This window comes from Pleurodeles waltl, chromosome 8, assembly GCF_031143425.1.
Source record: "Pleurodeles waltl isolate 20211129_DDA chromosome 8, aPleWal1.hap1.20221129, whole genome shotgun sequence".
In the NCBI taxonomy this organism is placed as follows: Eukaryota; Metazoa; Chordata; class Amphibia; order Caudata; family Salamandridae; genus Pleurodeles; species Pleurodeles waltl.
Genome location: NC_090447.1, coordinates 1238887083 through 1238914529, shown reverse-complemented (window position 1 = coordinate 1238914529; position 27447 = coordinate 1238887083). Strand labels below are relative to the sequence as shown.

The window sequence follows — 27447 nt, the reverse complement described above, 5'->3', positions numbered from 1 at the left end:
TTTTGTGTAAGGCCTGACATTATTTCTACATGTTAATTGCATTAATTTTCAATTTTTAAAAATGCCCTAACAACACTATATGATTTATATTTGTATTATCCATTTATAAAGTACGATTACTCAATGTTGTCCTGGCTCTGCAAGTCAGGAGAATTATACAGGGGCCTAAGCAGAAAAATTATCAGAGTTGATGAAAAAATAGAAACGTTCTTAAGTCTTTGCATATAGGAAGCAGTTGATCCAGCAGGCATATAAACAGAGGAAGATCATCTAAGTTTTAGTTGCCGAGATGGAGAAAGTATGCCATCCAGATAAGGAGGGCCTGAATCTAGGTAACATGAGCCGGAGGGTTATGACAGAGGTGAGGCCAGTGAAGTTTGTGGAGGGCAGCTGAAGAAGAGGCCTAATGAGGAAACTGCAAATCCAAGCGCGCGGCTATAGATCTCAACATTAAATGTGGAAATTTAGTGGCAACGTCAATAAAAAATGTGCTGTCTGTAAATGACAGTGCTCTTCCATGCCATGCTTTAGTAATATATTTGCGATAGTGTGTTCAAAAAAGCACTACCATGTACATGAACACCCTTAACACTCTCCTGCTTAATATGGCTCTCGTTTACTACGGTTCTTCTCTGTGTGACTCTTGCATTTTTCACAATCTCTATGACTTTAGTATTAGAACCTTGATGCAGCACCCCCACTCTGAAAATTGGTGCAGCACCAACCGCTGTAAAGAAAGCTCCTGCTTCATCTAGGAAGCACCTTTCTTGTTGAAGTTAAAATGAAGTCTATATTGAAATGCTGTGTTTTGTTCAGCAGTCCGTCCACATAGCCAGTGCGATATTAACATAATGTGTAATTATGGTGAGTGGGAGAGTCAGTCTTCGGAAACTGTTCAAGTGCTATGAATAAATCATGGCGCTTTAACCTCCAGGACCCCAGAGGAAGTGCATCTCATTGTGTGATGTAAAATTGAGCCTGTGGCCTCGGTTTATTTTAATGAAATTAGGACACCTCTCTTTCCCTACACAAAACCGCGTGCATTGAACAGTGGTTGTGCCCCAGCGGGCCACTTAATGGAGTAATGGACAGAGGAACTTATGCAAATGTTCAGTTTACAGTTCTAGCATAAATGTAATGTCAGTGATAGGTTTAAGATCGAGGACTAAGCTTCTGCTGATTGAAATGTACGGCTCTATTATGCATACACCAAAAACATATATTTTATTGGTTTTGTGATTCATTTTGGGGTTTTTGTAAAGTGAGTGCTACATGCTTCTGGCCTGGCAATATGTAGGCCTTTGAGAGGAGGTATTACAAGGTATTCTACGTTTATGAGAGCTCAATTGTAGCTCCGGATTAAATGTGTCAAAATCAGCTTTCGTTATAACCACCTTGGTGTACTGATTTGTTCTGGAAGCCCTCTGTTGGTCGTTTGGCACCCTCTGGATGCTAGAAGACAAGACTGGTCTAAGTCATATGACCAGAAACTAGCCAGAGAGTCAAGGAATATTGGTGGCGTCTATTTCCTATTCCTACACGAACCATCAAGGTTTGGTAGTACTGCTCCATATACATAGCAGATTTTCACTTTCTAGCAACTGTAGTATATTGAATAGCACGATCACTGTACCTAGTTTAACAGCACGCTCTTTGCATTCTATTATATATATTTGCCCTACTGCAAGGCAACTTTGCACCAAATAACCAGTGGAAAAACAAAAATGTGTACTAACTGATTGCTGCAAAAATGCAACTACGGGTGCTTGGTGGTGCATATGTCGTTGAGATTTTTCACTGTTCTCTGGAAAATATATGTATTCTAGTCCATTGTTTTAGATTTTTGTTTGAAAAAGTTGATCAAAGTGAATCCTTTCAGTTCTTAATTTTAAACAGATTGTTGTTAAACTTCCTGGTTTTATTGCCCTATATACCTTTTGAATTAGACTCTCTTTCCTGGCCGCCTTAGATTTATCTTTGTCTTTTTCTAACAAGACATATGGGTGAGCCGAATGAAATCCCCTGGATACTGTACATCTGATTTTTCACAAAATATATTTCCAGTCTCTACTTCTGATGTCACTTTTCTAATTTGGGAGCACCACATTATTGAAAGACTAGATGTTTGCTGCCTGCCTGCCTTTCACTCTGCAGACTGCAACCAGGCCAGCATTTCAAAGTGTGACAGAGATCTCCCTGTAGAAAGGTGTAAAGACTGACTGTTCCCACCTTTAGAGAGTGGTGTCCTGAAGGTCCTTGAAAATACCTGTGGACCCTATCAAGGGGCACCATCGGGGAGAAACTGACTGTGCATCACTTCGATGTGGCTTAGGGAACAGGAAGTGAGCCTTCTGATGTCCTCTGTGCTTCTGTACTCATGCCTGTGGCACGGGCCAAGCACAAAGAATTCTCTTATTTGCATGGCCCTTCGCCCTCATGAAAACGAGGGAATGTCCCTGTGAGGTAGTGCTGGGGGATTTGTGTTACAGCAGGAAGCATGCAAGTATTTGCAAGCTCTTCTGTGGTACCAAAGTGCCCCAACAGAGAAAAAAGCGGGCCCACATGGCTATTGTGCCCCGGAGCAGTATCTATAATGAAGCCCAGGGACTTCTGTGAGACTCCTATCTCAGTTTAAAACAATCCTCCGACGATGCTCAACTTTACCTTCTCACACACTTGGGTATGGGCAAAGTCTTCAAGCGTTGGGTGAGTAAATTATCAGCAGTGCCGAGTCAGTAAATTACTATAGCTTGCTAATGAGTAAGATATATCCAAGGGTACCTAGAACAAGTCAGAACTCTGCCTGGAATGTCATTTGCTGTATTAGAGTTCACTATGTGAATTACAGCGTAACATAACATGTATTTATATATAGAGCATGTTAACTCTTTGGGGACGTCCTGAGAATTATTTTCTTAATAGGTAGAGCACATTCAGGATGGACAAGACAGGAGATACCTTTCGTGCCCTCTCAAATACTTTAATAACATTTACTCACTCAAGCAAAAATACTAATCATTATTTTTATTTCACTCCTCGTTTACTTCTTTTAAAATGCCCGGAGCACATTCACCGGAATTATGCTAACAAATGTCACAGATAGCATAATGGTTTCAGAGGAAGGTGAGGCAAGTCGCTATTGGATTTCTCAGCATTAAAAAGTGATGCTTTCCCGGTCTTGTTTTATTGCATTAATAATCGCGTAAAAAGAAAATATGCATCCCACATTAATACTTTACACTTGGTATTTGGCACAACTTTGCATGAGAATACAATGCATTTTCAGGGGACTTTACTCAAAGAAAGCCCTATATTTTTCTGGGAACAAAGTCGATAACTTATCAGAAATAGACATGTGAGATTTCTACTGCACAGTTTCGGGTTGTACTAGTTTTACAGCAATTAACTACATTGAGGGCCCCGTAACAACTTGGGTAAATTCCCCGTGGGCTTCTAGGCAGGTTATAATAATAATATAACATCATCGGCGTTTTTCGCTTCATACCACACTTAATCAATTTCTAAGCGCTGTAAATGAATGCTCTTCAACGGGGTCTTTAGTTGAAACAAGTGTACTTGCATTTCGGATATCCAGTGTGTAAGGCTTCACTCAGATTCCGGCGGGAACAGAAGCCCGTGCCTGATTCCAGAGTGCCTTCAAGATACAGATTTTACCAGCTCAGTAAAAACCTGGCGACATGGGAATGAGGAAAAGAGGAAAAAATGTATGGAAACTGACGAATGACATTCTGCATAATATGCCTCATTCTGAACAGGAAGACTTGAAGCGGGATGATAATTCAGCAAGAGTACCCGGCTCCTTGTAACCGGTGTCGAATTCCTCTACCTAACCATTAGCGCATAATGAAACCACCAAGGTTCACAGCTCAGTAAATATTGCAGCGATATTTTTCTATGAATGGTCTTCACTGTTACTTACTCATTGATTTTACAGTGTGCTGCCTTTTAAAAATTAGTCAGAGAAAATGTTTTGTGAATCAGCCATAATATTCAGGTGTAACACACATCTGAGACAGGAGTAAGATACTATTCATCCCTGCTTTGTGAATATAATTTGCTTGAAAATACATATTTCTGTAAAAGGTGCTTTCATTGAGGGGCAGGCAATGTAATGAGAAACAAAATTATCTGTAAAAAACACCTTTTTTCTTCTTTTAATATGACAATCCTCTCCATTTGTAGTGTGGATTTCTAGCTTTGTTCGCCTTCTGAAATATATGTACATATTTATAAAACTACACATATTTGAGATATAAAAGGTTATATCCTTTAGGTGGTTATTGTTCATAGTTGGGTGGAGAGACATAACATAACATTTTATATAAATGTGAACAGGATGGACACTTTTTACAGGGATAGAAGAATGTCAACGGGGGAATCTCTCTTACAGGCAGGTGTGACACTAGCCCCTGCAGTACCACTCTATATGATGCCGTCCTCATGGCATAGGTTAGCTGCTGTTAAGAACATCATGCTGGGGACTTGCTCTGATGTCCTCAAATGAAAGTGTTGAATTATTAATCTTCTTGCTGAAAGGAGACTTTTGAACAAACAGTGGTCACCTGAGTTGTTTCAATTTTCTGTGCCACCAGGGTTTGTTTCCATAGATTATGTTCTGCCATTCCTTTCCACCCGTTGAGTATTGTTCTATGCGAAAGTCTTGGAAACTGTGAGCAGGGGTTGTGACATATACTAAGATTTTCTTGGCAATGTCGAGTAGAATATGTCTCTGGAACTGCCCTGGTTAACTTCAACAAACCCACCAAAGATGGACTGAATCAACTCACCAGTCTACCTCTGTTTTCTGATGGCCCAATTCTCAAAACATTTTTGTCACCTATGTTCAACTTGAGCACAGGTCCATTTGAGAGGGTAAATATCCAATTCTGGTTTACAGAATTAGGACACTGGAATTTTATCTTTGCAAATGTGAGAATATTGGTAATACAGTGGAATATTCTGGTGACTGTTTGTAAATCCCACAAAAGTCAAACATTATCTCCAAATATAGGAGTAACACTGTAGAGGTGCATTTCTGACTTCTTTGTCCTTTGTGAATTGGAGTACTAATCAGTTAGATGACTCACAAAACTATTTTTTATTATTATTCTGAATTTGCTAAAATCACTGCAAATTTGGGACTGCTGTCCAGCTTTTTACCTTGCACAAAAGTACTTTTTCTGTTACTGTGCTTTTTTAAATCGCTCTTTTAGATTTGAACCATTGGGAAGAGATGTGGCCTAACGGCTTGAGCTTCTGCCTTTGGAACAAGGAAATCCATGTTTGAATCTTGGCCTCAACGCTAGACCTAGAATTGTGTGATTCTGGGCAAAGCACGTACTATCCCTAAATGTGTGTAAAATGTATTTTGTAATCCCCAGTTAATGTTCACGATCTGTGATCGTCTCCCAACCCCTCATGTAATGTACAGTGCTCTGTTGCTTCATAGCTAGGGTTACACTTCGTAAATACCAATACATACATGCATACAAACATGGGACTATTTTAAGAATCCAAAGATGACACCAATTTTACGTTCCCTACCTTATGTGTTTAGAAATATATACCATCATTGGACATGGGAGGGTGAGGGGTAACAGCAGCATTGTGAGGGGTTGGGAATCAAGTGTCATGTCTGGTAAATATGGTCATTGCTTTGCTGTCCTCTTAATATGAAGAACTTAGATAGTTGCCCTTTGCACAACAAACCCATTCTATAGGGTTGCCACAAGTTCCATTTTGTCAAAGAAGATGCAAATATACAGATATAAAGAAATGTTGTTGCCCTTAGTACCCTTATCTTTGTTCATTATGAGTAGGTGTAAAGCATGCTACTTAGCCCTATAGTGCTCTGTAGCAGTGGGTACCATTACAGTAAAGACTGAGTGTGTTGCGTTGATAAGAAGTCTGAAATGTGGTGGCATTTTAGTGGTGTTATCTGTAAATTGTGCATGAACTCATACATACTGTAATATTTTCGATGTTCTAAGTATCCATGGTATTTGGCCATGCATGTTTTTGCACTTTGCAACATTTGCACTAGATCATGTTTTTGCTGAGTCACGTATGTGAAGTAGATGGCGTTGTACATGAAATTACTATCTAGTGAGTGTAAAAGTTAACATCATGGATGACGGTAGGAACTGGAGTAGTAGCATGTAAGCCATGGTGAAGAAATTGTTCAAAGCTGGTTTGTATAGGAGATGAGACCCATACACGCATTTCCTGGTCACTGCCTCCCATATAATGTGCTGTCCTAGATAAAGGTAGGATGAAGTGAACCTTTTCTGCTGTTGCTATTATTTCAGTTTAGTTTGTACAGGTGCTTCTGTATCATTTACAGCACAATAGACCAGGCACACTCTATAGTCTCTATGCAATTAATCTGGATTGACTTTTTGCATGAGCAGACACCATTGTGTCTGCAAATAATATATATCTTTGATGAGTGTGTGACTAAACAGAACTGCTGCTGCTGAAATGTCCTGAGGTATGGAAGAATCTGTTATGCTTGCAGTTCCGCCCCCTGCAGCGTGTCTGCAATTGTTTTACTCTGCAGAACATCTGCATTATTCAGGAAAGTATGATTTCTTTGAATACAATGAGGGCTCATTGCATTTTAATGAGACCTGGGAATCTGCTGGGCTACAAAAGCTTTTTTTCCCCACTCGGTGGAGGAGGCACACGTCTAAAATATTAGAGACTTACCATATCACAAATGCGAAAGATGATGTGGGAGGTGCAAATGTATGTTAAAGCGCTGCATATATTAGAGGACTTCTCAATTACGTGGAGCTCTGGGTTGTCCTATCACATTGTCTTTTCCTGACACTGTGCCAGGCTCAATTATCACGATCCTCAATTAGTAAGCTACCTTTTATTTTGGGTGGCACTACAAGCACATCACAAAGGAAGAGCTGCCTTTGGTGTTTAGCACTCATCTGTAGTCAAGTGTAGGATTCGTTGTGCAGCTGCACACCCACCACTCTTATAAAAAAAAAAAAAGTATTAGCAAGGTTTCCACCATGTACGGCAATATTTCCCCCATATTTTCAACATTCAACCAATAAATTTGCTGGTCCCCACGGTCAATGTTTCTTATGGGCAATTGCACAATTGAATGACATCTAAAGGTCCATATGTGCTCTGGCACATACATGTATATGCCTCAATTGCATACAATAGCAGTGATTCTAAAGCTATTGTGCTAAATGTGTGCTAATTATTTTTTCCAAGTAGAATGATGTCAATAAATCAGTTTTACATTTGAAATATTTATGTCACAACGTATGTTTTTGTTTTCCTCTTGAACGTTTTCTCTACCCTCCTTTTTTTCTCCCTAAGGTCGTTGTGACTGTCCCGAAAGTCCTTTATTTAGTTGATTCCACTTGCTGCATGGTTTAGCTCTTTGAATCTTAGAAGTGTTTATAGTCTGCTAGAGCGCAAATAGCCAATGGCTATTAGCAGAAAGACTGTTTAAATGTTTAAAGAGCAAAAAAAAAAAAAAGGAAAATAACTTAAGGATAGGAGACATTCAGAGGGAAAGAGAATCTTCTTTAGGAAAGACCGGCTTTCAGCGAGTGATCTTCGACCAAAAGAGATCAGATAGAATGTATTCACTAGAAACAAGTTGTTCGCTGAAGGAGATTTTTGAATGAGGAACAGACTTAGATCAAATGCCTCAAAAATGATGGGTAGGGCTGATGACTGGCACTTTTAAATACCCAAACCAATCTTTTAAAGAGTGTATTTTAAGAGTAAGCATTGTGTAGTGTAGGCTAATCGTCATGCCTCAATTGGCCATTGTGAGGCAAAATATTGCGCATCTTTCCCACATAGGGCGTATACTCACGCCCTGGGTGTCCCTGTCCTACAGAGAACAGTGATGAAGTTGTAATTGACATATGGAAATAAGGAGCAATGTAAAGCACCAATAATGTAAAATATTGGACAACTAAAAGAAGAAAATGCACACATCTAAACAAAGTTAAAAATGCGTTTTTGGTGACAAGCTATGAGGGATTTTATAAGTACTGCTCCAACAGCATGGGCTTGGGAACCCAGCATCAGTAAACTCTAGAAAAAACAAAAATCATAGCAAGGCAAATATAGTGATATTAACCCTAGAGACATTTCGAAGGTAGCTGTGTACACGTGGGTGTGGAATTCTTTCAGTGTGTGATGTTATGGATTTTGTGGTGTAGATCAGGCCCAGCAAGTCTCTTTTCACTAGCTTCCTTAAACCTCAAATTATGACATAATAACTATGCTCTTTGAAGAAGGTTCTTCTATGTAGACCACTTTATCATTAATCAAAATGACAAATATGTTCTTTTATTACCTTTCTATCAGACGATGACCAAGTACAAAAAGTAGCCATGGATTTGGTTTTAAAATATTTGGCAAGAAGGAGCTTCAAGAGCCAGGCACATCCCTCTCAGTTCTACCCAGCAGCATTATTTCTCTGCCATCTCAAACGATATTTGTGATCCAGGAAAACTGTAAAAAAAAACATATTGTGATCCATCTAGGCTCCATTAGGAGAGTATCCCAGAGTCTATTCATGAAGGAAATCAGGCCATTGTCCCGAGACCCATCTCCTACGACCAGTTCGACCTTGATTCTTGTGCTCCCATTTACAGGTCTGTGGGTTAGAAATGCATTTCTTGCAGAAAATTCACAAGATTAAATATTGCAGAAATATGCATTTGCACTCCTTTTGCTTTTTTCCATGTGCAAATATTGTTTCCATCCGTGGAAATTACCCTGCCCGAAAAAAATCGGTCTTTCTAGTGGTTTTCTACATCCAGCATTTTTGTATTTAAATAAATTGTGCAGACTGGGAATGGAAAGCAATGCCACATTCCCAGTAGTCAACCTTTCATATAACACTAACAGCACTGATATTTCCATCACTCACTCTAAATGTTTGATTGTGTGCAGGTCACCAAACAGCGGGATTTTCCACAGTTGAAAGTTCCACTCTTTAAGCATGAATATCAATACATAGGGATCCTATGATTTAGAATATGCCATTTGAGATCATAGATGGTTCGTTATCGACATTTTGTTAAGCAGGTACAGAAAATACTCCGGTCAGCCTGGTGGAAACATCATAATACGATGGGGGTAAGGTCACCAACTTGACGGCTGCCTCACCCCTGCCATATTGAAGTTGTGGCGGCTCAACCCTCCAACTCCTAATGAGGCCCTGTGTCTCCTCGTGAGTCAAAAGGGGACAAGTGTATTACTGCTATCAACTCACGTCTGCCGACACCATAGACTTGGTTGACAACTCTGTGTTTAACTGTGTTGTTTATAGAGCAGCTTCTAAGAATCCTAGGTTATGATGTCGCACCATATTACAGCCATAGAGTGTTGCTAATATTCACAACCATGGGGTGGTTGGAGGCAGTATAAGAAAGGGGTCTATCCAGTGCAAATGCAGGACCTGATTCGCAAAGCCCAAGGTTGGAAAATCACATATCTACTCGCCTGTGTCTATTCATGGATTTGAAGTATATTTCAGCCTTTTTATTGGAATTCACAAAAAATCACAGGAATACTGCTTTTTCTGCAGCTAATTAGAATTCCTATAATCCTATAGTGTTAATTTGTCTTTGGGGCTTTAGTTTTGTGGAACTTATAAATGCTAATTTCCATTATTTATAAAAGATTCTGATGTCTATGGACAATCAATATTTTGTGTGTAGCATAGAAACAAATAAATGAACTAAATCTGCAGCAGTTGTAGACGTTTATGAATACTCTAAATGCAAATTGCATGCATGCGGCTTTGTCTTGTATTCTTTGCTTGACCATACTCTGCATGTGTGGTTTCCTTTAAGGAACATCTTGCTCTGTTGAGAAAGCAAGCTGAAGACATTGTCAGGTGAAGTGGTGGAGTAGGGACCCCACCAAGAGAAAGGTGGCTCTCCTAGCACACGTGGTTTGCCTTCTTGCTGCAGAATACCTTGAACAACATTTGAAATGCTAACAGAGTCTCTGCAGTACTTGTCAGCAAGATCACACCTCGGGGTAAAAAACTGCAGCAATGAATATGTCTAACTCAACTTATCAGACGTGCTGAATATATTTGTTGGTTAACAGTACCGGATACAAATAAAAAGCAATATCTCAAGCCATTAGCAGAAAACAATAACGTTTGTAGACTGCGTGAGCTATCCATCTAAGGGCTGTCAGTTACGTTTGTTACAGAAGACACAACACTTAGGTGCTGTTGATCACAGCTGCCAAGAAGAGCCGCATTGTAAGGAGAAAGATCGACATGAATTGAGGACTCCTTTTCTTTAATCTTTCTATGTTGCTTGTAAGAATCTTACGGCTTCAAGAAAGCAAAGACACAACACGGGATGCATTGTGGCCGTACGATTGTGTTCTGTCTGTGTCCTCTTCTGTCAGCAGAGGATGTGGGAAAGGCAGTGGTTGTGTCTGCAGTGTATGTAAGTCGTCGATTCTCCAGGGGTAAATTGCTGTAAATGATAAGTGCAATGTGGGGTAACCTTGGCCAGGGCCAACCACAATGTAGATGTCATGAATGCAAAGGTTTGATTGCATGTTTCATATGATCTGCAGTACATGCATGTGTGTGTACTCCATATGTTATATTTAGCTGCTCATATTCGCACCCTTTAGCACGTGTTCTCAAAGAGATATGTAATGGCACTCATCACAAACCACAATAACATATTTTCCATTGGCTGGCTAGTATAGCCCTACACTTGTAGCTATAAGGTTTATTATTCCTTGTGACAATCTTATGGCTAAGTCGTACATTTTGAGACAATCACAATTTGCCTTGAGTCTGTGATATTGTGATACATGTTGTTTCAGAAGCATTAGAATCCTGCAGTTCTTCAGTGCAGCACAAGGATACAGACCTCTGACCTTCTGAATAGAGTGTTCCTGTCTATATATTTACACATAATAGAAAATGTAAAGCATTGAAAAGTGTTTAGGGATCAGGAGTAGGGATAAAGTTAGGGTGAGAAATTAGGGCAAGGATAGATTTAGGGATGGTGTTGGTACTTTAGTTGGAATATTTTCACTGCTTTATAATTCGATGCCTCTTTACTATTCTATAAATTAGATGGCGTGCTATTGAGTCAGTGTAGGAGGCTGGCCCTCTATGTAGTTTGCAAAGCTAGGCACCCTGTGCAGGGGGACCAGGCAACCACATGTTGGTTTACAGAGGTAAAAACTAGATCACCTAATTTTCTAATTTTTAAGGTAGCCTGTTTGAGCAGTTAGGCCAATCTTGGAGAAGTGCAAAGCATTTGTTGTATTCACAGTATCAATCTTGCAACTCACGCATTCAAAGAAATAACCCGAGACCAATTTACAAAAATACTTCAGATTCTTATGTAACTTTTAAGACCAAGATTATCAAAATTGCTTAAGTACTTTTTGAGATGGATTTTTGAAGTTTAATAAAAATAGTCTTTTTGTCCGTAATTATGCACCATATGAATCAATTGGAAGTCACCTTTAGAAATACATATAAAATCACATAGTTGCTTTACCAAGTTCTCCTTTTGCAGGTTGGTCGAAGTTGTCGGTGGGCACATTGTGCCAGCTGGAGAAGTTCGGGTGGGTCCCGGTTCCGGCAGGAGCAGTGGTGAAAGGACTCTGCAGCTGGTGTAGGCCGACTGTGGGGGACCACTTGGAAAAGGTCTGTGGAGGTAAGTTTAGAGGCGTTTCTTTGGGGTCCCCTTGGAGTGTCTAGGTTGCCAGGGGTGAGGGACCCTTAAGACACAGCAGGTTCTTCTTTCCAGGGCACAGGGCGGCTGGGTGCAGAGTGAATTGGTGAGCCAGGAGCTGTTCACAAAGATGTCCTTTGGAGCTGGCGGTAAGTCGGTTCAAGGGTCGTTTGCAGGATGATGGGGAATTCTAGCAGGAGGTCAGGAGTGTTCCTGAAGTCCCCCGACTGGGGCTTCCTCCTGGTCCTTTTTAAGCCTGGGCGGGCTGGTTTTCCTGGTGTCCCATGTCAGCTGACTAATACCTAGGGTATTGGTACAGTTTGACCATTGGAGGGTGCAGTGCCACTGAACTTGGCACACTTGCAGGGTTTGTCCTTACGGTCGTCGGGTACAGCTGCGACTTCCAGTCCAGGAGTTAGCGGCTGGTCAGTGAAGTGACCCTCACAAGTTTGCGGGTTTCTTCTTGTTGCAGAGTGGCACCTCCACTCTGGAGGGAGTTATTGGGCGATTTTCAAAGCCTGGAGGGTCTCTGGGGTTCTTCTGAGTTTTTCTAGTTGTCCAGCAGCCCCTCAGTGGTGATTATCAGCTCCTGGGTGCAGCAGATGGGGTTTGGCACCTTTTCTTTGTGCAGGAGGTCCACAGTTCTCGCAACTTGGATCTTCATAGTGCTGGTCTTCTTTTTGGCCATCAAATCTGATTATCTGCTTTAGGGATGCCCACTAAATACTGAATTTAGTGGGTGTTTTAGGGGGAACCTGGTAGTGTCCAATGGGACACCTACCTTTGGGTGGCTACACCTACTACAGTGACTACTTCCTGTGGCAAGGGTCACTTCCCTATCCCTAATTGGCTATTTTCCTTCCATTTAAGATGGAGGAAAAGTAAATGGAGTGTCCACCTTGCAGGCAACACCTTAGGGGTGGTTCATGCCAGGTGGGGCCACTCCTCCTGCCCTTTGTGTAGTTTCCCACCTTTGCTCCTGCCAAAAGTGGGGATTTGCAAAGGGGTTCACCATCCGCTGCTAGCAGCAGACCTTGCGGGTTGAGTTTCAAAGGCAGAAAGCCCTTTGAAGCTTACCGCCAAGACAGTGCACATTCCTGAGGGAGGGGGTGTTAGCACCTCCAGGCAGGAAGGACATTGTTCTACAAACCAGAGAGACAAACCTCTCCCCCAAGGTTTGTAGATTGGGTGTCTGGAGGTGGCCGGCTGGATAGAACCAGTCAGCAACCATTCTAGGGTAGTTAGCATTTGCAGGGGGCACCTCTAAAGTGTCCCTCTGGTACATTAAGGGATACATCCAATACTGGTACCAGTTTGGATTGATCATTCTGTGTTGTTTGATACCAAACAACTCAGTGTTCAGAGTTGCCATCATGTAGCTGGGAAACTCATGTTGACCAGTGTCCAGCATGTGTATTAAAAATAGCTGCTCTGTTTACTCTATGAGCCAGGTTTGGCAAGGACACAGTGGGGGCCTATTGCTCATGCAGTTATTGCCCTCACATTTGATATGCTGCACCCTGCCTTAGGGCAGTAAGGCCTGCCAGAGGGGTGTCTTACCCATAGTATATGCAATGCATGGTGGTCAGGGCACACAGGCAGTGTGTCATGTTGAGTTTGTGTTTTAGGCTTGCACCAGTACACCCAGCCTACAATGGCAGTGCTGGGGGCATGTTAGTGCATGGCTCTAGAGAGTGGCACAGTCAGTGCTGCTGCCCTCAGGGGCCTACCCATAGTACCTCATGCCCTGGGTACCTAAATACCTTTTACTAGGGACTTATAGTGGTAGCTAAATGTGTATCCAATTGTGCCAATGCATCACAACAGTTTTGTGGAAAGAGTTCTGGCCTAGTGAACCTTGTTAGCAAAGGCCCTGGGCGCTATCAATTTGTAAGCTACATCATACATCAGGCAAAAAGTGGCCATTTCTCACAGTCAGTCAAGTATCTTGAGAGATAACTGCACAGTACCTGGTATGTTAATGTTGAAAATTACCCTTTCTGCAGGGTCATCCCCAGACCTTTTTGCCTTTTCCCTCCCCTTTTTGCTGATTTTGTTTTTGCAGCTCGAGGGCACTTTACCACTGCTAACCAGTGCTGAAGTGGATGTACTTTCTGCTTAAAACATGGTAACATTTGCTTATTCACAATTGGCATATTTAATTTACTTGTAAGTCCCTAGTAAAGTGCATTATAAGTGCCCAGGTCCTACAAATGAAATGCTACTAGTGGACCTTCAGCACTGATTGTGTGCCTCCCCCCCCCCCACCCCCCCCTCCCCCCACAGTAGCACTTCAAACATGCCTTAGGCCTGTGTGTGCAGTTTTAAACTGTTACGTCAACCTGGAAATTGCACCTACTTGCCATGCCCAAACCTACCTTTTTATTACATGTAAGTCACCGATAAGGTAGGCCTGAGTTAGCCCCAAGGGCAGGGTGTAGTCTGTTTAAAATGTTGGACGTGTACTTTCAAGTTTGACATGTCCAGATAGTGAAAAGCAGCAAAATTCATTTTTCACTATTGCAAGGCCTATCTCTCCCATAGGATAACATTGGGATTACCTTAAAACATGTAACTCCCAATTGGGAAAATATAGGAATGTGGAGTTCAGTGTGTCTGGACTCACAATTCAAAATGACAATTTATGGTAAAGTCGGATTTTTCAAATTGTGCATCTGAAAATGCCATTTTAGAATGTTTGCATTTTCTTACTTTACCCATTCTGTGCCTCTGCCTACCTCTGAATACACGTCTGGGTTGGGTGACAACTGGGCTTTGTGCATTTCCTCTAGACAGCTACACACAATAGGAGTTTAGGTGTGATTTGTCGGGCCTTAATGAGCCATTAACTGGTTTGTGGTGGGGCTGAAGGATAGCACTGCCTCACTTATATATGAATAGACTTGTCTTTCCACCCACAATAGGGCTCAATGACCCTTTATTGTGACTCTAGCCAGCATGGAGGCTGGACAGGGGTGGCAGGATATTTCAAAGGAAGGTCTGGAAGTTTTTCCCACCCTCTAGAACCAGGGCCCCAAAGTATAAATACAGGACCCCAAACCCCACCAAATTAGAGTCTGCTGGAACTAAGGACACTGCCAGGAAGAAGGACTGCTATGCTGACAGGAGGGACTGCCACTCTGCAACTACATTACTGTGTTGTGCTGCTGCTGCTGTAGGAGGGACTGCCACTTTGCTCTTTACTTGACTGTGTTGAGGTGTTGCTTCTGTCCTGCAGAGAGAGGGACTGGACTTGCTCTCTACATCCTGGTTGGCTTGCCCCCTGTTCTTCTGCAGTCTCACAGACATCATAGACGGGTTCCAACTCACCTGCTACAGCACCTGGACTCTACCATCTGTGAGTCTACCCTGCCAAGTGGCGCTCCCCAGTCTTGGACCCTTGGAAGTGGGTCTAAGGTGCTGTGCCTTCTGTGTTTTTTTCATCGAAACTGCCGCAAATAATTGCAAAGCAATGCAGTGCAGACAATGCACCAGTATTTCAGGTACTGTCTTCAGTGGCTCCCTGTATCTGACCCACACTCCATAGCGATTGGCCTGAACTTGTGACTTTGTCCTGGTCCAACGTGGCCAGACAACCCCAGTTGACGCTTTGCACTTCTATGCGTGATGTTCACCTAAATCTTTAAAATTGTATATTTCACGATCTACGTATTTGATTTTTGTCATTTTTGTTTTACTCAGATAAATATTCACTATGTTTCTACCCTGATGTGGAGTCCTTTTGTGGTGTCTTTCACTGTGTTACTGTAATTAAGTGTTGCACAAATACTTTACACATTGCCTTTTAAGTTAAGCCTGACTTCTCTGTGCCAAGCTGCCAGGGGGTGAGCACAGGTTAATTTAGGGTGTGTATCTTACTAGGATTGTGGACCCTACTTGGACAGGGTACAAACCTCTGCCAACTAGAGACCCAATTTCTGACAGTTAAAAATAAACAACGCATATTTAGTAATAGGACACCTACATCGCACAACTTTAAAGATAGATGCTTTCAGATTCTTTGCCAGCAATTACCTGCAAGTCAGCTCAAAAGTGTAGCTTGATAAGATGGGAAACAAGCAAAAATCTGAATCCAGAAGTAGGAAAACGTGAAGCTAAAAGAATGCATATAAGTCATTAAAGCAATTTAAACTTACAAATATACTTTAAAAACTAGGGCTTGGCGAAAAGTTAATTATGCAGGGGTAAACTGAGTAATTTCATGAATTTCTCAATATGCGTTGACACATTCTGCACTAAAGTATAATGCTAAATGCTGAGTTTGTGGTTTGCATAATTATACATAATTTTGCATATTTTTCCTGAAGTTTCTGGAAAGCAAATTTTGCACACCCCTACTTAAAACTTGATTATTCAGCTCCATGTAATAGACTTTTTTGAACGCTTTCAAGTAAACAATAGACCTGACCTTGAATTTTTATTGCCCACAGTTATTTGTAGTGTATGCTAGAGAAGTGCCTGTAAAAACCTTTAAAAATTTAAATATAGAAAATAGCATGACTCTCAACAGTATAGTCAGAGCAGAAGGGCTTGAAAACACTGTGGCATATTAGATTAATAATCAGAAATGAAATTTCAGGTGAGTTTAAAGTCTTATTTGTAAATGAACTGTGAATGATTTGCTACATTTCTAAGTTTAGGTGCTCAAAAAGTGACAACAAAACTGCAAGATTTTGAATGTATATTACAACTTTTGCAATAAAAATAGACATTTTGGCCTTAGTCACATAACTTTCAGTGAGCATTTGAGTCATATTTGTGTCTTAAATGTAAATTAATCTTCAATTTCTAGGGCTTCTTTAACAAACATTTTTGTGAGTAGTTGTATCTTACTCCCGGTGTAGTAATGATGTAATCCTAAATTTCAAGATTTAAGAAATTCTTAGTCACTGACTTGAATCACAATTCTTTCTTCTGTGAGTGGGTTTGTCTTACTCTTAAACATTTACAAAGTCATTCACATTTAAGTCAGGTGTAAGGCATGATTTCTTACAATAAAAGTTTGTATGTTGGGCCTTACTTGAGTATGTCACCAGCCCAATAACGGTGCAAGGGAGAAAAGGCTTACTTTGCTGTGCCAGAGTTTTCACTGCGGTTCAGTGCCAGAATATTGTTATCAGACCAGTCTGAGATAAATACTGTGTTTTAAATATAATCTACAAAGATATCGACTTAGTGAAGTCAATAACAGTAAATGTACACCCAGTTGTTTCATATTTTCGTAAACAATATTAAGGAAACTATATAGCAGATAGTATTTCTGCACAATATTATGATGTACCCAGTGGTATCATATTTTGTTGGATTACAACCATTTTGCTCTTTTATTTAGTGATTTGACTTCACTTTTCGCGCACTGTGATGTCTAGTCTCCTTACTGTCAGTTTCATTGTAGTTTTAAGAGTCCCTTCGTAGAATCATGGAGATATTGGTTCCAGTCATGTTTGCCTGTCTACTGATGTCTCCGGGCCAACAATTGTCTCTGGCTTTATCCATTTTTTAAGTTTGCAAACTAGTTTGCCTATCCTGACCCAGACTGCAAATTTTTATGCTGTTAGAGTTCATTAGGATGTTCTTAACACTTTGTCAAGTTTGACTTCAGACTTACTGCCAGATAGATTTCATATACCCTTAGCTGTCTGTCTGAGTCTTAAATGCATCTGTGATACAGCACAGTCACTTGCACTCTGGATTTGATAGGTATATGATCACTTGATGTGATTCCTTGCCTCTGCTGCAGTCTGCGGAACCATTGTTTAGTTCTTCCTCATTAATGTGTCTTGTTATGGCTTCTTGAGTTGAAGGGGAACTGGGAGTCAGATTATGTTAGTGATAGTATTAAACCATTACCTCTTTTTACCTTGTATCCTGTGCTATTGGTTATTGTCTAGGAAGAATTCCCCTATGGTTTCTCTAATTTGTTTTTCTATTTATTTTCAATTGCTTTAGATGATTAGAGGGGCCCTATATGCTAAGTCAAAGGAGCAGATATAATAGTTGCAGCTTCCCAAAAGCTGAATTCATTTTTTGGTCCTGGGGTTAACATGATATGATCTGGGTATATGTTAAAAGTATTTATTTTTATAAGAGTCTCCTCACCCTCTGCTTCTCATCCTCCAACAGTCCCCGGATCCTCCTGTAACTCTTTTAGAGTGTTGTGACAGATTATCTGATTGTGATAGGGTAATTGATTCCTTTCATTATTTTTCATTGTCTAAATTGGTGCTCATGTTTGTGCCTGTTTGGTGTGATATTGCTGAGGTTTCCATCTGTTCAGCCCCTTCCTCTGTCTAATACTTTACAGTCAGAAGGGCAGAAGGTGTGTGGAATTGCTTTTCAATGTTAGCTTGACGTTCTTTAAATGTAAGGGGCACCTTTGCTGCAATTTGTAGGCCTGGCAAAAAGACAGTTTTAGCTGTTTTTCGTGTCTCTTGTTTTCCAAAAAATCATAACCAAACAACATCCTTAGAAGGGGCTTTTAGTCAACCATCATTATCTATTGGGTTGTGAAATTGACACTCATATTGTGTTCCCTTCCATCACAGAACACAGTATAGGAAAATTGGTCACCCCCTCCATGTCATTTGATGCCTTCCCTTTGTGTGACTGCATTCTGATTGCGCACACCTAAAATAGTCCACCAAGGTTAAGTATTTAAATACACTTGTATTTACCAGTTACTGCTAGTACCTAAGTATAGTAGGATGTCATTGATTCTATAAAAATAAGCACATTTATTGAAATCTGCAGTATTGACATTTGGCATTTGTATTTATTCTTTATCTTATAAAGAACATGTACAACTAATTAAAATAGGAAAGTGTGCATAAAATTGTGTATGTTGAAGCCACATCCCCTCAGTTTTGTGAAGGTCATTTTAAGCATCTGCATCTGACTTGAGAGGGACACCTAGTAACCACTTGAGGTACTGCAGTTTTGGGAAAGAATTACTGTGCATCTGATGAAGAGGGATCTCTAGTATTGAATGACCTGAGGTTTTGCAGGTTTGTGAACACTTCTGTTGGATCTGACGCGAGGGGTCTCCTATAAATCCCTTGAAGTACTGCAGCTTTGTGAAAGATTTTTGCACCTGACTCGAAAGGTGTAAAATGGCAATGACCAAAAGTATGCTGGTTTGGGAATGTCATGCCAGCCCCAAGACTCAATGACAGCCAGCCCCAAGAGCCAGTGACATTTTACTTCTTCCTCCCACAGCATAAGTTAGTGGGTTTGTATATCAGTAACTGAAATTTACAGGCACATGAGTATAGTGCCACTCAAAAAAATGTTTGCTAGGAATAAGGTTGAAGGCACTTGAATTTACCAATGACTGCTAATACCTATGTATACCAGATTGTCACCACATGTGTTCCATTGTACGACATTTACTGAAAAGTGCAGTTTTGCTTCATCATCATAACCCACACAAACAAGCACAATTCATGCTGCAGGTTTGTGAATGTCCTGACAGCCTCAAATCATCTTCAAAAAATCACAGTAGAAAAAAAATACATGTACGCGACTAGAAGATCTTTTACTAATCTTTTAGAAGGTTTTTTTACTCCATTTGTTTGCCCAACTGACATTGATATTTTGGGCCTGATTTGGAGTTTGGCGGAGGGGATACTACATCACAATAGTGACCGATATCCGGTCTACAAAAATACAAATCTCATTATGTTCTATGAGATATATATTTCGGTGAATGGGATATCCATCACTATTGTGATGGAGTAACCCCTCCACCAAACTCTAAATGAGGCCCTTTGTTTCTTCTTGGCACAGGAGAGTGGATTAGCACAGTTCAGCCATAGAATGGCTTTACTATAAGCAATTTACTGGCATACATGTGTAGTGCAAGTTAAATAGTGACTGCTAGTAACTGTGTATACTAGGTTGTTATCACAAGTGTTCCATAGTAGTAAGAACATTGATCGAAAATTGAAATGTTGACTGATCATAAACCAGTAGTAGCATATTTTTTACCCAATAGAAAACAAACACAGATACCCTATAGAAAACAAGCACAGATGACTAGTGCTACAAAAATGTATATGTACTTTTTAAAGTTCAAGCCACGCCTCCTCATTGGTGTGATGGTCACTGTAAGCTCTTGTATCTGACTCTATAAGCAGTGGTCTTCAAACTATTTAATGCTGTACCCCTCAGTAGAAAAAGAATCATCAGCCCCCCCCCCCTCAAAATGTTTCACAATTACTTTATTAAACTGTCAAGGTTTAAATATGTCTAAATTGATTTAAATATTGCAATTAAGTTATGTTACCGATTTGAAATTGCAATCAAATACATGATTGCCAAACATATTATTCTATTCAGGCAGGCTTTACTAACGTGTAAAAGTATCCACAGTGTGATTACTAGAAATGGGGGGGAGAGGTTTGAAGAATATTTGAAGTCCCTTCCCTTTTGACACCTTCTCCCTGCCAGGATATAAATAACAAAAGATGTTAGTGATGGCCCACTACAGAGTGCCTTTCTGCTGCTCACTAAAACAAAACACTGTTATCAGTATAATGCCTCTTTTTGGCCAGAGCCTGGTGCCCCCCTTGAGAGCACTTGAGGCCTCCCAATTTGAAGATCCCTGCTCTGTAGTGACAACTTGAGTTATATAGCTTTTTGAAGACTTCAAGCAATTGGATCTCACTCAAGAGTAACATCTAGTAACAACTTGAGATACTGCAGCTTTGTGAAAGCTAGTAAAGCCTTGTTGGATTACAACCTTGTTAAAGACTTCAAGATGTTACTTCTGACTTCAGGTTCTGCAGCTATGCAAAATGTCATGCCTATTGTCTTTGCCAATGCTCGTTCAGAATTGACATCAGTATCTGTTTTCCAAATTTACATAATTTCGTTTTGGGAGATGCAGATTTTGATTATGGTTTATTAACTCAGACTTTGAGCATGAGGATTCTTGTGGTCTTTAAGGTTTCAACAGGCCATTTTCCAGAGCCTTATCGTAATTTTAAAGCAAAAATATCAATTAGTCTATTAAGCAGTATGTCAAATTCAAATAGTATGGCCGAGTAACACAAGCCCGTTTGTCAGTTAAATGACAGTGAGACTCAAAGGAAAGCCAAACCATCTCCTGAACTAAAATGTGTCTGTCAGTAGACATCCTGAAGGAGGAAATTATCAGAGGGAAGTGGGCCTGTAGTTTTACTATGTTTGGTGTGAATAGGGTCAAAAGGTGAAACTTAAACTTTACAAAGGCCAAAATTTCAAACAAATTCATTTTGGCTGACTGCTTGGGACTGACAAAGAAATTCACAAGCCCCCAGTCCTGACAATTTAGAAAATGTGAAGAATTCACTGATAGATACAGGGTAAAGGAACTGAAGTTATGAAACTACTTTAGAGCAAATTATCTGAATGTTTTGGTAGAAAAATGAGGATAAAACGAATTTTACAGTTTCTGAGAATGAGGATCTGTAGAGTAGACGTTGGGCTGATGCACAAAGCTAATTATCGGAAGTTGGTTCCCGTAGGATTACTCTGGTGTTTGGAGCATATCTTTGACTAGTAAGGATTTACCACAGGATTCTAGTAGTCCTTTGGGACAACAGTGACAATCACACATTTCCTGAAGTACTCCAATCTGTAACTTTTACTCTTATGGATTTTCTGCAATTCTCAATGCGAAAATGTGAGGCGGAAAATGCTCTTGCATATTTCCCAGCAAAGCAATCCCCTTCATTGTATCTGCATTATAAAAAGGATGTGTTACCTTCCAGTTCTCAACCTGGAAACTAACGTGTTACTTTCGTTTACTAGAGTTTCCATCCATTTCCAGGATGAGACACTACCTGTATACTGTTGTCCACAGAACTAGGTTTGTTGGTAGGCATCTGGCATTTTTTTGGTGGCCACCCATAAACCTCACTCCTGCCAGAACTCACAGCTTAGACATGTGTAGGAAGTTGGCTTGTATATACTATTTCAAAGTAAGAAATTGTGTGCACAGAGTCCAAGGGTTCCCCTTAGAGGTAAGATAGTGGCAAAATTAGATAATTCTAATGCTCTATTTTGTGGTAGTGTGGTGGAGCAGTGGGCTTATCAGAGGGTCGTGTTGAGCATTTGTTGTACACACAAAGGCAATAAATGAGGTATACACACTCAAAGACTTATTCCAGGCCAATAGGTTTTTATATTGAAAAATATATTTTCTTAGTTTATTTTAAGAACCACAGGTTCAAGATTTGCAGTAAACACTTTAAATGCAAGGTACTTCACTTAGATACTTTAAGAAACTTTGAATAAAAGCAATATCATATACAGTCTTTGTAAAAATGGCAATAAGCTATTTTCAAAGTGGACACTGCGAAAATCAACAGTTCTTGGGGGAGGTAAGTAAAGGTTAGTTTGTGAGGTATGTAAAACACTTACAAGTCTCAGTTCTAGGGCATAGGCAGCCCACCGTTGGGGGTTCAAGGCAACCCCAAAGTTACCACACCAGCAGCTCAGGGCCAGTCAGGTGCAGAGGTCAAAGAGGTGCCCAAAACACATATGTGCCTCTGGAGAAAAAGAGGTGCTCCGGTTCCAGTCTGCCAGCAGGTAAGTAGCTGCGTCCTCAGGGGGAAGACCAGGGGGGTTTTGTAGAGCACTTGGGGGGACACAAGTAGGCACACAAAACACACCCTCAGCGGCACAGGGGCAGCTGGATGCAGTGTGCAAAGCAGGCGTCGGGTTTCAGGTAGAAAACAATGGAGGGACCCGAGGGTCACTCTAGCGGTGCAGGCTGGCACGGGGGGCTTCTCGGGACAGCCACCAGCTGGGCTAGGCAGAGGGTCACCTGGGGCTCACCCCTGCGCTGCGGTTCGGTTCCTTCAGGTCCTGGGGGCTGCGGGTGCAGTGCTGGTTCCAGGCGGCGGGTCCCTTGTTACAGGCAGTCGTGGTCAGGGGGAGCCTCTGGATTCTCTCTGCAGGCGTCGCTGTGGGGACTCAGGGGGGGCGTCGTCGGGTAGTCCTCCCTGAGGTGTTGGTTCTCTGAATTGTGAGCCGGGGGCGTCGGGTCCAGAGTGAGAAGTCTCACGCTTCCGACGGGAAACATGCAGTCTTTGGAAGTTGCTTCTTTGTTGCAAAGAAGTAGCTGGTTTTGAGCAGGGCCGCTGCTCACAGGAGTTTCTTGGTCCTTTAGTCCAGGGCAGTCCTCTGAGGCTTCAGAGGTTGCTGGTCCCTGTCTGATGTGTCGCTGGTTTCAGGTTTTAGAAGTTGGAGACAGGCTGGTAGGGCTGGGGTCAAAGCAGTTTTCGTCTTCCTCCTTCTCTGCAGGCTTGTAGGTCAGCAGTCCTTGTTTCTTCAGGTTGCAGGAATCTAGTTTCCTAGGTTATGGGGTGCCCTTAAATAGTGAATTTTAGGGGTGTGTTTAGGTCTGGGAGGGCAGTAGCCAATGGCTACTGTCCTGGAGGGTGGCTACACCCTCTTTGTGCCTCCTCCCTGTGGGGGGGGGGGCACATCCTTAATCCTATTGGGGGAATCCTCCAAACTCAAGATGGAGGATTTCTCAAGGCAGGGGTCCCCTCAGCTCAGGACACATTAGGGGCCGTCCTGACCGGTGGGTGACTCCTCCTTGTTTTTCTCATTATCTCCTGCAGCCTTGCCGCCAGCAGTGGGGGCAGTGGCATCTCCACTAGCTGAGATGCCCTGGGGTGCTGTAACAAAAGGGGTGAGCCTTTGAGGCTCACCGCCAGGTGTTACAGTTCCTGCAGGGGGAGGTGAGAAGCACCTCCACCCAGTACAGACTTTCTTCCTGGCCACAGAGTGACAAAGGCACTCTCCCCATGTGGCCAGCAACATGTCTGGTGTGTGGCAGGCTGGCAGAAACTGGTCAGCCTACACTAGAAGTCGGATTGGTATTCAGTGGGCATCTCTAAGATGCCCTCTGGGTGTATGTTACAGAGGACAGTTTTCTCTCTGCTTTAAAACAGGGGCAAATGTAATACAGTCAACATTTTGATCTTATTAATAGCAGCAAAAATAGCCACCTTGTATATTTTTGTGTGTTGTAACCTAAATTATCTCACTCCTTCAGTGATTTTCTTCAGTGATGCGCATCTTATTTTTTATGTATTTATCAATCATTGTTAATGTTGATGTATTTCTGATGGCTAATTGGGATCTGGTAGAAACAATTCTTGCTCAATACTGATTAGGAACTGTAATCAATATGGAATTGCAGATGAAATCTAGCTGCTGTGTTTCTACTTCCGAACATATGGTAGTACGTCCTGTTTTACACCTGCACGCACTTCCTATAATTGCCTGTATTTTCTTGTGTATGAAATCTCTTGGTAAATGTAGTTCCCCTCCTGCCCCTTATAGATTCCAGAGGCTTACTTTCTTAGAGATCCCTATACTTTCCTCCTTACGGTGAATTTCATAAAGGTATTTGCACCTTTGTGTTTGTGTGTGTCTGTTTAAATCTGCTGAGGAAACGCTTATCCACGGCGCTTGCTTCTCGTGCCCCTAACCGCATGTCACCACAGGTTACTGTTTTCGTGTATAACCACAGCTCCCGAAAATGAGAATGATCGGTTGGTTGGCTGAAGCATGCCTGAAAGAAGAAGCAAAGCTTGTCTACAAAATACTAACACTTGGCTGAGTCTGCAGCCCGGGAGAAGAGCGCCGGGTGGATTTTCTGGACTTCTTTCATGGCTGACTTGGGATATGCTTGCATTGTCAAAGATTGTGTTGACCTATCGCGTTGATGTATATTGCTGATGACACTTGCTCTCGCTTCCCTGCAGGCCATGGAGGCACAGATACAGAACTTTGGACAGACGCCATCTCAGTTGCTCATTGAGCCACATCCGCCTCGGAGCTCTGCCATGCACCTGGTGAGACGTAAATGCTTTTGGGGAATAGATTTACTGTGCACCACCTCATGAAAATGCGATTTATAATTTTGATATAACCTGCTAAAGATTTACAAACATAAACCACCCTCTAGAAACACCAACACTGATGCTCGTGTCAGTAGGTGGGTGATTATTCAGTGGTGACTTAAGCCTGAAAGTTTAAGGTTAAAACCACCCACACATGACACTGTTATTATGAAGTTTATTTATGCACCACGGTTGTGTGTTAATTTGAAGAGTCTCAAAATGGAACGTAGTATGTTTTGCAAAAATATGTTGGTGCATCAGTAAATCATTAAAGGCCTGTTTTGCAAGGGCATTGTACCATTTGTAAATGTGCAAAGGCAGTTTCAAAGCCCACTGGTCCTAGTACACGTTCGGTATCGTGTAGTCAGCGTAAATGCTGCCTGGCTGTTTTGACATATCCCGCCACAAAATAGTGCCTGCTGTTCTGTTATGCATTATTTTCAGAGAACCACATGGGAATGCAGGTGGGAGGCTGCCAAGGTTATCAGACTTCTGCCTCCATACCCACCTCACCAAAGCATGACAGTAATTAGCAATACATGGCCTCCACTTGTCAATGCTCAAAATTGCATTTCCACCCACAGATTAGGGGCGAATGAATACATCTGTACTCCACTGGCATTTCTATCCCTAGTCTACTTTGTGGCTTCCCGATGCAGGAGCCTTATACAGTGCATGACTGCCCTTGGGGTTCACCATCAGAGTTTAGTAAATCATTTTGATGGAGGAGCTGGAATTTGCATCTGCAAAGACCTCTTACCTCGCCCATGTGCAAAATGTATTTCCTGTCTTTTTTGTGCTTTATTTAGAGTTTGGTAGGTAGAATACATGCCAAAACTGTGGCAGAGTAACCTGTTCATCAAACTGTTGGTTCCCATGCTCTATTTAGAGTGGTGAGAATTGCAAGGTTTCCCAAAGTGTAGCCTATGCTGGTTCCAGTGGCGGAAATCTTTGACTGATGATCAGGCTAAAAGTGGACCATTGGTCAGTCCGCAAACATTCCGTCATTCTTTCCTGGTCAGGCCGCCATGGAAAGCAGGCAGTTTCCAAGTGTACTGCTTTACTTCTAGTAATTTTTCTCATGTATGTACAAGTGCAGCATACAGTTGCATATGCTTCTACGGCCACCCAACAGCAACACCTTTACTAAATAAACATGTTAAATATAACTGTTGGTGTATACATTGTTAGAATTTTGGGGCTTTGTGTTGTGTAACATGCACGTTTCCCCACATAGATAAATAATGCCTCTGTTAAAATACATAAGTGTATGACTCAGTTTAATTGAGGGGAGAATTATTGAAACAAGTATATATTAATGCACCTCCATTACTCACGTAGTGTCCTCTGTTTGTGCAACTGCATCCCCAAGAACCTCATTCTGCCTGGAACCTTATTATTGCAGGGTCCTAGAATGAATGCAGAATGTATTTCATAGAATGAGCAACCCTTCGATGTGAATTAGGAACAGCACCTGATACTCCTGGCTTGGCCCTTGATGTCCTCTGACACAGCCCTTGATACTCATACTTTCGGCTCATGAAAGCAGTAACACAGACAGGATCTAAACATGACACTAAGGCCCTCGTTATGAAAGGCCGGGAGTAATCCTCATTTTTTCCATGCCTTGGAAACTGTTAACTGTTGTTCCAGTAATTCCAGGGACAGGGTAATAACAGTAATGAGATGTTTTTGTGGATCGTGAAGCAGCCTTACTGTGCCAATTCCTGTATGGTTTCCCTACTATTCCACTCAAAGACTTCTCTTGCTTGCAGCAGGTGAAATCTCTGGGCATAATAACACTCACTAGGGGTGTTCTTGCTAAACGAATAATTCTAAAACTGCAGTTAATGGGCCCGTCGGCATTAACAGACCACTCATAAAGAAGGTCTAAGAGCCGTGTTCATTTTCTATTCCCTCCACTGTTTGCCCTCTTCCTAACCCTTCAAGAGCAAATATGATGCTGTTGAAGGGCTAAAAGCAGAACAAAAGGTCACCCATGTGATGTCATCAGGGGTGTAGATTCTGGGAGTGGGTGTTTGGGGTGTTACACTCCCCCTAATAAATATATTCTTTAGTAATTAGTTGGGTACAGGTACTTTAAGTTGGGTATGGTGAGATATTTGTAGGATTTCACTTGGGATTTTTACATACACATGCAGACAAAAGAAAACACACACTCCTTTGTTTTAAAGGTCTTAAATCTTTTTTTTTTTTTTTACAAAATATTGAGCGTTAAGTAACCCTCACAATCTCCTCTCCTCTCCCGTCCTCTTGCCTCATAAGCCCACCTCATGTCCTGCTTCTCATACAGTGTATTTAAACCAGCGTGATTGTTGGAAAAAATGAAGCTCACATCCCCCAATCCTATTGACCAAGCTACACCCCTGGATGTCATTGTGTGAAAGAAAGATTGAGTGGTGTCATTTCCACTATACCTGGACTTTTGTTAATCAATGTTAATGAGCCAATTCCATGCTGTTTCAAAGATATAGTGAAAAGTAAAACTGGAGACACTTCCCCAATATTGGCTAGGAGAAAAGGTGCTTCAGTCATGACCGCCTGAGCACTACAACCACCTCAGCCACCATTTGTCAATGAACTAGATGCAAATGTATTTTAGGCTTAATTTTTAGGCAGAAAGTATTAGGTTGCAATTTCACAACTAGGAACACCCATTTACTGCCTTAAGAGGTCAACACATTGTCATAATATGTAGGTAGTTTAACTGTAAACATGAATGTTGCCAAAAAAAAAAACATCTCTCAAAAAATGTTTAGCAA

General features: G+C 41.4%; 1 protein-coding gene across 4 annotated transcripts in view; it reads left to right on the top strand.

Annotated features, from left to right (window-relative positions):
- The window catches only part of NBEA (neurobeachin), a 1608295-nt gene that overhangs the window by 1491841 nt on the left and 89007 nt on the right, over positions 1-27447 (top strand). For 2 of the 4 annotated variants that reach the window (XM_069205537.1, XM_069205536.1), the window contains 2 exons: positions 24102-24164; positions 24527-24616. In XM_069205537.1, the coding sequence (XP_069061638.1) occupies positions 24102-24164; positions 24527-24616 (153 nt within the window). The remainder of the gene's footprint in view (positions 1-24101; positions 24165-24526; positions 24617-27447) is intronic. The other 2 variants (XM_069205539.1, XM_069205538.1) reach the window with 1 other exon arrangement.